The sequence below is a fragment of the Tubulanus polymorphus genome, chromosome 7, assembly GCF_964204645.1.
Source record: "Tubulanus polymorphus chromosome 7, tnTubPoly1.2, whole genome shotgun sequence".
NCBI lineage: Eukaryota > Metazoa > Nemertea > Palaeonemertea > Tubulaniformes > Tubulanidae > Tubulanus > Tubulanus polymorphus.
The window spans coordinates 1,853,894-1,866,501 of record NC_134031.1 but is presented as its reverse complement, the minus strand read 5'-3'; the positions used below and the strand labels follow the sequence as shown (position 1 = coordinate 1,866,501).

The following is a 12,608-nucleotide window of genomic DNA, read 5'->3' as shown; positions in this document are numbered from 1 at the left end:
TGCAAATGAATCACGTCACTTCAAGCCAGTCGATAATATTGATTCTATGTTCGATCGATTGTTCAGCTAATCCCTGTTGAGTTAGTCACGGTATTTTAAAAATCCGTTTCGTAAGAACCATCTGCACCGACCAGTGCGAGAAACACAATCGAATAAAGATTTCCTACAAATAACGCTCGAAATAATTTTGTAACATATCTATGAATATCAGATATGTTTTATTTTTCTCTTGTGTTTACAAATATCTAACAATCATGATGATTTGCAAAATATCCTGTTTTGTGAATCGATAACATGCTACATGAGACAGCATCAATGGTATCCCCAGAATAGCCTAGAATAGAAAATAAACAACTCTAAGATTTATTTTTACCAAACGTTTCGAGTTTTCGATATACAAGCTGAATATACATTTCTTGGATTTTTATATTTTTTTCTAAAATGAAACTCACCGAAACCCTCTTTGTTATGGAAGAAAAGTTCGTTGATGCAATTCCATGTCTCGCACTCGGTCGTTTTTGTCTGGCACTCACCCAATACTGCCTTCGTAGCATCAGTGATATTATTACAAGTGTCAAAACTGTCTTCGGTGAGGGCTACTTTCCGTGAAGTTGCACACAGTATTGTAGATGCGATACATAGAAGATGGAAATTGAATCAAACGATACTTAGAAAATATGCTGAACATCCACACGGTAATGAGATCGATAGAATACAAAAAAAGGTACAGCAAAAGTGACTCGATATTTCATAGGAATTATTTTTTCTGATTGTCAGCGTTGAAGTTCTGCACGATTGTACCCGTGGAAAAACATTATACATATTTTATGTAAGTTAAGAAATGTTGAAATATTCTTAAAGAGACATTTTTCACGTGAATGAGGACTGTTGAGACTAAGTTGGCCGCGGAAAAACAGGTCGGGAAAACGGGTCGGAAAACACGTCTGATAAGTTACAAATCCTGGCAAAAATTATCTTTTAAGCACAAAAAGTTTACTGGACGGCCATCTTGTATCCGATCGACCCGATTGTTCGGGCCTTGGGGGATACAGGCCTATACCATACATATAGAATATCAAAATAATTGATCGTTGCGTCTTCAAAATTTCCCTCGAAAAATGTATAAAAATGCGGATTTCGGCGAAAAGCAATGGCCGTAAATCGGCCATCTTGAATCTGACCGGGTCAGTTTTTGGGCTGCAATATCAAGATAATCCCTTGAAGCGTCTTCAAAACTTCAAAAATAACTGGATTTTGAGTAAAACGAACACGGAGGAAAAGTGAACGCCAAGGGCTAAAAACTAATAATCAATTATGTATTTCACGAATTTTGATCCACGTTTATTTAAGATTATCCAAATTTAATATTTCTGGCGAATTTGCAAAATCACTAAAATGTTACACACCCTTAGCCTAAAAATAACGAGAAACAATTATTTCTCATAATCGGCCGGGTCACTTTTACAATAGAATTTTTTATTCGACAGTTCATTTCTATCTGCCGGGTCCGTGGTGGCCTGGTTAGCTTGATAGTAGATAGGCTGCTGTCAACTTTTAAACCCTGCAGGTAATGAGAAACAAGGTATCAATTTTTAGCCTCAACTGCTAGCAATACCGTTGCTATCTTTGGTTGATGAAATCTTTATATTGATAGAGAAACATCAATCGTTCAGTGACCACGGGTTGAGCTCACGTATGAAAATGTACATTAGTATTGGATATACTGGAATAGAAAAGATTTTTTTCAAAACATAACTTTCAGTATCGATCCCCAGACTGGTAAAGGCAGCTGCTATTCCATTCAAAAAAAACATGACATCTAACTTTCTGCAGTCTGCAGTCGTCAAGCTGCTCTGTCTGCACCTGATTAGAACCTACGAGCGCGTGTATGTAACATACCGAGATTCGTAGAAAACGTAAGGCATTATTCATTCCTCTAAAAGAATGTTCCTACGATTCTACAGCACGAAACACGAAACTTATATTTACAGAGTGAAGCTCGCCTTATTCGCACATGGCCAGTTCGGACATAATGACATTCTTCTGACTCCCTCGCGTATTTTCCTCACATCTCAAAAACTACAAATGGACATCAAAATCCTCAACCTACAGCGTCGGAACCCGTCCACCTAACCACTACACCTTCGAAACCCGTCCAATTCCTCGACTTTCACGTCACTTAACTCGGAAAACCTTGAAAATCCTTCTCGACTCCGAGACACTGCTCCAAACTCCGTCACTCAATGAATGAACTCAATAAATTTTATCATACAAAACCCAGCTTTATTTGAGTATGAATACAATGTGCTAAAAAAAACTACAGATAATTCTACTACATGTTTGTGCAAACAGAGTTTCAATCAAATAAAATGATTATTCCCTGCAACTAATTAACTACACTATAACTGCATATCATTATATCATTTATCAGTTCACATTGAAGTAAAACAAACAAATAATGCTGACATTCCTCTAATAGAATATTAAACCAAAATCCATCGAGAATGCATGATTTTTGCCTCCCTGTTTCACGATAGGCTCCAACCGATCATTGTCGTCCCTATTGAAAACCTGAAGCAATGGCAACTATAAGCCAAAAATATGAGTTAAACTTTTCTCGCAAAAATTGGCTGGACCATAAAAACAAGAAACCCATCAAAATGAAAACTAAAATGATCTCGATATCATCTAAAAAACGATCATATTTTCGATATCAGTTTTGGGCTAAATTTTCTCCGAAATTTTCAACGATGTTTCAAGATGGTGGGATATATTGTTTGAATGAATATGCTTGTTGTTTGAAAGGGTGTTCGCGATGCTGCTGCTGTTGCTGCTGCAGTTTTTGACCGGCTTGTTGGTTGATTTGTTGGTTAGTAGTGAATTGTTGTTTTTTCTGCGCCGCCCTGAACCGAGCCCGCGCCGATTTCTCGGCACTTTTCGCCATGATCTGATCGACGTTCACTTGGGCCATCGCGAACGATAAACCGTGTTCTTTATTCATGTGTTTCGTAAAACACTGAATTCTACTAAACGGCATGTGACATTGCGTGCACCGATACATGCACGCCGAACCGACGTTCGGAGCCGATTCTTTCCGCGGCCAAAGTTTCAATTCGTATTCGCCATCAGTGGCGGCGGTGCCGGCCGCCGGGCTCGACAAATCATCAGCTTTCACCTCGTTCGATTTGTTTTTTTGTTTCACGAGTTTGAAAGTCATTTGACTGAACTGCGGGGTTTGTATATCGCCGCGTTTGAATTTGGATATGTCGATCATACTCCCGGCAGCTTCTCTACCGCCGTCTCGGTTCACTTTCGGTAATGAATAATTCAGGGGTCGATTTCCTTGGATTTCTTCGTTTTTATGGAATCGACCGCCCGATCTGGCCGATCTGGTCTGCGACGAGCCGCGGCTGTTTACAGGAGGCGCTGCCTGTAATCGCTGGTTATAGAACGCGCCTGCCTGAGGGGTCGACGGCGCCGAATGAGACTGCGGGCGAAGTAATGAGAACGGAGGGAACAGCGGCGGCGGCGGATTGATGGCCGGTGAATTCACGTCTATATGCGGCGGTTCTGGCGAGATCGGCACGCTCATCGGGTTAGTCGGAAACACGGGCATCGACGGAGCCATCGAGAAACTGGGAGTTAAACTAGGCGGAGAGAATTGTAGCGATGTTGTAATTACGGTCTGATTTGGTGCCGGAGATTCATTCATTTCGACCGGTTTGAAAAGATTATCGTTGTTGTTTTTTGCGTTGACAGCAGGCGTTGAGGATTCGGATATTTTCAGTAGTTCACTAGTCTCTGCTACTGGCGACGCAGTCGTCGAAATGTTCGGATTCGAAATGCTGTGTATAATTTGAAGATGTTTTATCAGTAACGACCGTTGATTGTAAACGAACGAACACAGATGACAGATCCATTTAGATTTTTCCGACGAAGATATTCTCACCGAGCCGGTTCGACCGCTCAGCGGTGAATTCCCACGACTTTGCAGCCCGCATTTCGTCTGCATCTCGGACCTGGGACCGGACAGTATCGCGCTACCGTGAACGTCCTGTTTCACCGCCGTCCGCACCGCAGTCGCCACGGTTCTGTGCTTGTAGGATTGGTGAAGACGAAGACTTTTCGCCAGCGCGAACGTACGCGAACATTTCCCGCATTTAAAGCGTTTCTTTCTGGAAAGATGAGCCTTTTTGATATGTTTAATCAGTCGTTTTTTCGACGCTATGTCTTTGTGACAGTATGAACACGACAACAGTTGTTGGCTGTAGTAGGGCAGCTCGGTATTAGATTGACCCAGTGGACAATACAAGTGTATACGCTCGATATGTAACTGTAAATCCATCTCGGAAAACATTTTCATATCGCACAACGCGCACGCGTATTGTCTAACAGTCGCTTTCCCGTATCTGTAATAGTAATGCATCTTTTTACGCTTTCTCATTTTGAAGCAGTCGATTTTATGAACGTCGATCATGTGTTTTCGCAGCTGAGTCATGAACGCGAAAGACTGGTTGCATCTGACGCAACGGTGATCGGGTTTCGGTCTGGTTTGCGAATTGAAGTCTTCCGGCGACTTGGACAAATCCAGCAGACCGGTGGAGTTCGGTTCGGTTTTCGACAGCGGACTCGGTTGTAATTTCGGTCGTAAATTCGGTTCCATTCTCGGGGATGTTGATTGTCGATTAATGTCCTGTATCGGGAACAGCGGTGGAGTCAGTCCCATTATTGCCGGGGCCGATTGCGGAGTAGTCGGGGTTATATTCGGACTCGTCGGTAACATCATGGCCGGTACTGGCTGACCGTTAACCATGAATATAACTTGTTGCATATTGACCGGTCTGACCTGTTGCGGGATACCGTCTACACTAGGGGTGATAGGTGTCAGCGGCATTCCCAGAGTCCCGGCTGGTAACTCACCCGCCATTACCGGCTGCGGACTGGGAAACACGGCCATGTTCGTATTCAACGATAACCTCGGTGGGTGATTCGAGTGTATCGCGTTAATGGGCGTGTTCGGCTGACTCGATTCGAGTTTTGATTGACGTGTTAATTCGTCTATGCAAATTACGTCGTCATCTTTGGTAATCGGTTCGACTTTTACTTGAGGCAGACCGGCGGTGGCAGCGCCGATCACGTGATGATGCCCGTTATCCAATGCGCGGAAATTGAAATCATTACTACCGACCCGTGGTAGAATCGCGCGATCGACGTTCGAAACTTTCCATAGTTTTTTCAACGCCTTATAATGTTTCAGATATTGCTCGACTTGTAGAACTTCCGCCGCGTTTATGACGTCTTCAACGTGCGCGAGGTGCTCGTTGTGGTCCAGGCGCAGTCCGTACATGTAATCGAGAAGCAGGCGTATACCGTCCGGGCTGACGTCCTCGAGAAAAAACTCGCATTTTTTCTGCAGTTCGTCTTTCGTCAGCGATTTGAAATATTTACTCGAATTGAGCAGTACTAGTTTGTGCGCGTGGAAAAACATCAGACGACCTTCGCGATTCTGCACGCGCAGAATGACGTCACACAGCATGTTGTCGTGACGTAGTCCGTTGAAAAATTCCGACAAGGATTTCGAATTAGCGAACGGGCTTTCTTTGTGGTCTTCATCTGGAGGCCTGGAAAAATTGATTGAAAAGAAAATGTTTCAGTATCAAATTTGACAGCGACGTAGTTTGTAAGACTTAAAGAATAAGAGACGGCATTTCTTCTTATTCTAAGACACCGATTCTAATATTATGAGTACTAGACTTAAGCTAAGACTAGGCTGTATGCCAATTTAAGCCTTGTTGAATTGAAACCGGCTCAGATCTAAGATAAATAAAGATATATAGACGTCTTCACCACAGTGAACGATGATGCGATCTTAGAGTACGAATTCTTTGAATATCTAAATTTAGAATAATCAGAATCAGTTTTATGCGCTTGAGTTGAGAGATAGAAGAAAGCTAACTATTCTATGATTCAGTTTTACAGGTATGTTATGTTATGGTCGATTATGGAGCTCTGGCAGTGCGCAGAACTGTTGGCGGCTCGGTGAAACCCGATACGCCGTTTGATTGCCTGAATGTGGAGAGATACCGGGCAAGGTATTACACACAACCGTAGCATCATCATCATCATCAACATCATCATCAGCTCCAGCAGCAGCAACAGCAGCAGCAGCCGTAAAACTTATTCTTAGTTTTACACGGCGCTGCTCCATAAGGAACTGTGTTATGCGATACTGAATATATACATCCCACGCGCCACGAGTTTCATCAGATCAGAGTCTGATGATTATTATTCAAACGTCCAAAGGTCGAATAATGAGTTAGTCACTATCTATCTATTCATTAAAAAGGTATATACATGAATTGAAGGGAGGATCGAGTCCAGTTTTAGGAGATTTTCAATAATTGTGGTATATTATATACATTCGAAGTTGTCTTTATTTTTGCCACTATTTTTTTGGACGATGCTGTGAATTCCAGCGTAATTTATGAAATAGACGCGATTGTAGTCATCGAAAAAAGCAAAACCTTTTTCAATATATACATATAGTGAAATTTAGGTCTTGTGGGAACTTGTTACAAGTTTCTGTCCGAAAAGTAGGAAGATCTCATTGACAAATCGCTCAGCGCAGCAAGCGTTCTAAGTGATCACTTCCTTAAAAGGTGCTCGTCTGGCGGGAACGAGGCCAATAATTGATAACAGAGCAACAGTGCGCAGTAACTGTTGCCAGGAGAACATCTGGCAACGCGCATCAGCACGTGCGCGCACTGCTGCTGCTGCTGCTGCAACAGGACAAAGAAATATCCGATCTATTTTTGGAAAAGTTATGAACAAAATTTTTCCTCCCGCCAGCTCGCTATCTGCGTATACCATACCTTATACTTATATACCTTACTGAGAGTTATGCGCACTAAATACTGAGATAGTTATGAGCAATTCATATTTTCCTCGTATAAAAAAAAATTCTAAGAACATTCTAAGGCATGTGTGCATTTGTAGAATTACTATGAAAAGGGCCACCATTTTTCTGATAAACATTTCTCTACAAAATTTCGATTTATTCTTCTTCAATTTAGATAAGCATATGACCGTTTATAGATAAGGACCAACAGAGTTCCCACGACAATTTTCCCTGGTGGCCACGACGCACAATGACCGTGAAATTGTCCCCGCAGAAGTTTAAGAAAATTTCGTGTGTAATAAAACATATTATGAAAACAGTTTTTTACCTGGCTTGTCGCAGAATGTAGTGTAAAAACTCCTTATCTTTATTGATTCCGATGATTTCTTTTTTCTTCTCCCATTCGTCGTACAACTGCCACGAGATGCAAACCTGTTTTCGCATGGCGCGACGTTGTTTTTTCAGTTCCTCGGGCAAACGTTTTCGACCGGCCCCGGCGCGCCTACCCCCGCGTAATCCCTTCCTCAAACCGTACATTCCTCGTCGCAGTAAGTCGTTGATAACTACCGTGCTTCATCTATAGTATTCCCATGCGAAAATGAGCCGGTTAGAATTTTTTAAAACAATCGCCCGATTGTTAGAGAAACCGACCCAAAATCGACTGAAAAGTATCCGAGTAGTTTTCGGGTTGTGCTTTTGAATTCCGATGCGACTGTAATTAACAGAAAGTTCTGTACGCACCGAAACTTACGGAGTCAAATTCTCAAGAATCAATGTTCTGATTAATCATCGCACGTTGAGTTTACCTAACTCAGGAGGAACCCAGCGTCCGCAGTATTTCACATACAAGGCTGTATCTTAAAATAAACTCAGCGAGAGAGAAAAGTGAGTGAGAGTGGAGAGAGGAGAGAGCGATCACTGTTGTTTGTCAGGGGCAGAACCATCTGCCAAATATGGCGCAGATACGCAGTGTTTACATTACTGTAAGAGCCCGTACAGAAGCTTGTTTTCCTAGTGAATACCACATCTTTATTCTCACAAATCGCTTTTCTCAATCGAGTCTCTCAGTCAGAATACAGTATACATCGCAGCACACGATAAAATAATTGCATGTATGATTTTCATGCGCAGCGCTCATCAAGCCCTTTTAGTGTGTTGGGTCGAGGTGTTATTTGTTGTTCGGTATCCGCCCGACCTTTGATACATAAGACTTTATGCAAAATTTAAGTCTCGTTGAATTTAAACCAGTTCAGATCTAAGATAAATACATGTGACTTTGCCTTTGAAATGTACATGTAATGGGTGAAATGGTGTCGTAGACCTGAAGTCTTATTTATGGGTGGAACAGGTACATGGACACAGGGAAATTTACCAAATAAATGCACGTTCAAAATGTAAAATGTCACCAATTACCTGTACAATATATTTGTATACTAAGCCCGGATCCCCTTGACTATTATAGGCATTGGAACCATCTCTGATTGAATATTATTGTCAAAGAAAAAATATAACGAAAATTGAAAGTCTTTCTGAAACAAAATTCTTTCGTTTTTTTTTTCGAGACCGTGGGAACGGTGTATAGAATGTTTTTCTCTTTGCTCTGCGATGTTTTGTGATTTTCGTCGACACACAGGTCTTCTGTGTAACTTTACCCGTCAAATAACGAGTTAATTTTACACCCCCAGAATTCAGCCATTTAGACATATACTAAATAAACGATGAAAATGATAATCTTATTTATTAATATATATGCATACATCGTTGTTGGAATAAATCTATTATAACACCATTAAATGGTCGCGTTCTTTTTGAATCCATTATGTAATATACTATTATATCAAATACATAAAGAATGAAAAAATTGCATTTTATTTTCGATACAACAATATTTCGAAATTTCATAAAAAGTCAATGCGAATAAATATATATGTCATTATTTGTCAGGTTTGGTCCAGTACTTTGTATCGATTATGGCGCGTATGAAGTTTTCATTCAGTTCCTGTTGGTCGTGTTTGTGCCATTCGAAAACGACTGGACACGATTTCAAAAACGTATATATGTCGGCTACCTCGTCGGGACGATCGACAGGAGCGACATCTAGCGGACATTCGTCTTCGTAACGAACGAGTAGAATCGAACGGTAGTCATCGTTCTCTTGTATATGAGTTTTAATCATATCGATGGCCAGACGCCATGCGACTTCTATTTTTACGAAAGCCATCGGAATGATATAAACATACGCGTCTTGTTTCGCATGTTGTGAACCGGGTATCGTCAACGTTTTTCGCGGGAAACAACATCGATTGCTTGGAATGCCGAACGAAACTATCGTCTCGTACAGCTCATAGGCACGCTTTTCTAATTCGGAATTCTCGTCTGCCAGTTCTTCGGGTACGACGATGTAAAAATCGTACGCACGACGTCTGGCAGATGGCGCTCGTAAGAGTACGTCCTGCAGTATTTGTCGATAGAAATAGCTTGGCTCTGGTAATTCTTCAGTGTCATTCTCGGTAGGTTCAGTATCCTGACGACACAATTGCGCAATATGCTTCATTACTCCAAATCTAATATCGAGATACAAAGATCTGACGTCTGCTGGGATGGTTTTCTCGTCTCGAAAACGTTGCATATAGATATGGAATAACAATTCTGCTTCTGAAAACGCACCCATGTTCGCGTAATTCTTAGCCATCGAAAGCAACAGCGCCGTTTCGTCTGTAGGTTCCAAATCGTCTCTCAGTAATTCTTCTTGTAAGAAGCCAATAGCACCAGGATAATCGCCGACGATTTCGAAAAGATCAGCGAGGTTTTTGTTCTTTTTCGACTGTTCGGTGTCGTTGTTGATCAGCTGACGTAGATCGACGAAAGATAGACCGGGCGATTCTCTGTACGACATTCGCGTTGATATGGCTTCGCGATACCAAAACTTTGCTTCTTCCTTATTATCCTTAAACTTCATAAACTGCCCAAGTGTCTCGTAAATGTAAGCGGCATTTCTTGGCATCATATCTTTGCTTTGATTTGTCATCTTCTTCAATTCGCGAAATAACTTCTTTTGTGACATTAAAGTAGTTCCCTCGGTCAGAGCCAGTGATATCTGCCATCGGAAATATTCGCACTGGAAATACGGCGATGTACCTTGCGTCATTTTGGTAGCTTTTCGAAAGTTTTCCACTATTTCTCGTACGCGTTCGACCTGCCACGAAGAATAGCGCAATATTTGAAAGTATTTTGCACGGACACTGTGCTTTACCGTAGAACTGGTGCGTTTCAGCGATGGTTTTATACCCGGAGTTGTCGGCGATAAAACTTCACCAGATGTCTCAGGTTGTGGTTGACGGGTTACGTCTAGTGTTTCCGGGACACGCGTAGTTGGAGAGTCTGTCATCAAATCTCGCATTTTCTCGCATAATTTTTGTTCGTCGACCGGCTCACCATTTTTACGGTCAGTTACTTCCAACTCAGGAACGGCTTCCTCTTTATTCAGTTTATCTCGAATGGCCAAAGCTATCTGGTTGTAACAGTAGGGAGTGGGCCTCAGTTCTGCTGCTTCCTTCAAATATTTTTCAGCCTCATCCAAATCAATTTCAACAGTGCGATAAAACCTGCCGAGTCTCTCCATTGAATAATAATCATTTATCCCAAATTCTACCACCATTTTTAAACATTGGCAAAGATTCTCACCGTTTGGGGTGATATCTTCCAGTTGCATAGTGCGATCCTCTATCGGTTTGATGTAGCGGTATTGGTTGAATAGGTAAACGTACATCACCCAACCTCGCGCTCTCATGAACCCAAATTCACTCGAGGATTCGACAACCGGCTTCAAAAATGCGGCCGCTTCTTGTAAGTAGTCCTCCGGACCAACGTTAGATTGTTTCAACTGTTTCATTGGACCTGAAAGTACATTTTTGTTAAACGTTCTGTTGATCAAATCGGCCAGTTCGTATCGCCAAATGATATCGTACGGTGCTGCAGCAGGACATATCGTTTCAGCCGTTTTTACGATATCTCTGAAACCTTCAATAGCCTTTAGGTAATGGTCAGGTCCAACTCGCTCGTGGAAATGGCAAATTTCGGCATCAGCAATCAGTTTGAATAAAATAGCATCTTTGTTCGTGTATATTTCTTTAGCTTTGTTTATCAAATCTTCGGCTTCTGTTTGTTCTGACGGGTCTCCAGTTTCGATCTTCAACCACGCTAAGTTTACCATAGCTACAATACTAGCATTAGCGTCACTGGATATAATTTCTTCCAGTATTTCCATCGCTTTCTCTTCCTCGTCGATAACGGAATAAAACAGCGCTAGAAGCGTCTTCTTGCGGTTTTCAAAACGTCGAAAAACAAGTTTAAATTCGTCATCTTTTGTTCCGTTTTCCAAATTTTCGAATTCGGGCTCGTCGACCAAGGTCTCAATTCTCGATTTAAAATAATCAGAGCTGAATTCGTTATCTTTAAATTCTTTATAATGCGTCGGAAGCTTTTGAATTTCGGCGGTTAATCTTTCCTCAATTGGCGTCTGTAGTTTTTTTAACGCTGCCATATTAGTGCCGTTCTATCAAATCTATAAAAAAGATATGACGAAGATATGTGAACTTAATCTGTCAGCCATAAACTTGAAATCAATGTATTTTTATCAAAATGCATATACCAGGTTATCATATTGTACAGCCAGATTCACTATATTATGATTCACTGAGAACCTTAACGCCATCGCGACCGCTGACTGGATTGGTGGTTCACGGAGCTCTTAGTACACGCAATATACGGAGCGCCGAGAACCGGTCACTCTAAGGATCTGGTGAATTTCGAGATGGATGCTTTGTACAATGGGGCGCAAGTAGATGTTCGGGTTTATATATAGATACACAATACTGACAATTTTAAGCAGTGAATAAGTCGCATATAAATACAAAATATATCTTCTTAGATATTACGCGACACGATATCAACCCGACTACTTAATGGGTCGGCCTTTCGATCAGCGCGATGGGGCCACGAGGCAGACTACTGGGCACATCCACGCCAAGTTGCCCTCTACAATCACAATAGTCACACAGCTTATCAGACACAGTTAACTACCGCCCGCCGTAATACGTGTCAGTCGTTGTTACCAGTTCCCTACAACCAATCTTCCCTAGCCGTTGTTTGAAGAACGACGGCTAGGTACTAGACTATACGTGTGTATAGCCTACCCCACAGACCAACAATTGTCAATAAGGTTTGAATACCAAGTTTACCGATGGACTAGAGTTGTCTTCACATCTTGAACTAACATTACGACAATATGTTGATTTTACCCTTACCTTAATTATCGGGTCGGTGCGTGAATATCGGACAAAAACAGAAGATGCACTAGACACATACAACATACAAACATCCATACATCGTCAATGCTGCGTTCATGGAAACGCGTCAGCTTGGCAAAACCCGATAACCTCGTAACAAAAAATGCGCGGGAAAATTCAAATTTGCAAAAAAACAAAATTATCAATCGTAAATGAAATTTTATTTCTCAAGACTGCTTTGACGTACATGTATAGGATTTAGTATAAATTCCAAAGTTGAATTTTGGTTCAATTTAGAGTTATTTCAATCCGTTTTTCTCACGCAAGAAAATTACAAAGTTCAGTCTCCGGCGTTTGTGCAGTAATCGAAGAGAGGCTAATTTCTACCTCTGAGGATTTCATTCCACTTGGTGTTCTTGATT

General features: G+C 41.5%; 2 protein-coding genes across 2 annotated transcripts; both read right to left on the bottom strand.

The window, feature by feature from the left end:
- Positions 1 to 2,275: 2,275 nt before the first annotated feature.
- Positions 2,276 to 7,435, bottom strand: LOC141908439 (uncharacterized). Its single transcript, XM_074798488.1, has 2 exons — positions 7,227 to 7,435; positions 2,276 to 5,621 (listed from the first exon to the last, which is right to left on the bottom strand). The coding sequence occupies exons 1-2, from the start codon at positions 7,433 to 7,435 to the stop codon at positions 2,756 to 2,758; spliced, it is 3,075 nt and encodes a 1,024-aa protein (XP_074654589.1). The 3' UTR covers positions 2,276 to 2,755.
- Positions 7,436 to 8,734: 1,299 nt separating this feature from the next.
- Positions 8,735 to 12,302, bottom strand: LOC141908641 (uncharacterized). The gene is made up of 2 exons (XM_074798759.1): positions 12,205 to 12,302; positions 8,735 to 11,462 (listed from the first exon to the last, which is right to left on the bottom strand). Exon 2 carries the CDS (start codon positions 11,439 to 11,441, stop codon positions 8,832 to 8,834), a length of 2,610 nt encoding a protein of 869 aa, XP_074654860.1. The 5' UTR covers positions 11,442 to 11,462; positions 12,205 to 12,302; the 3' UTR covers positions 8,735 to 8,831.
- Positions 12,303 to 12,608: the final 306 nt, after the last annotated feature.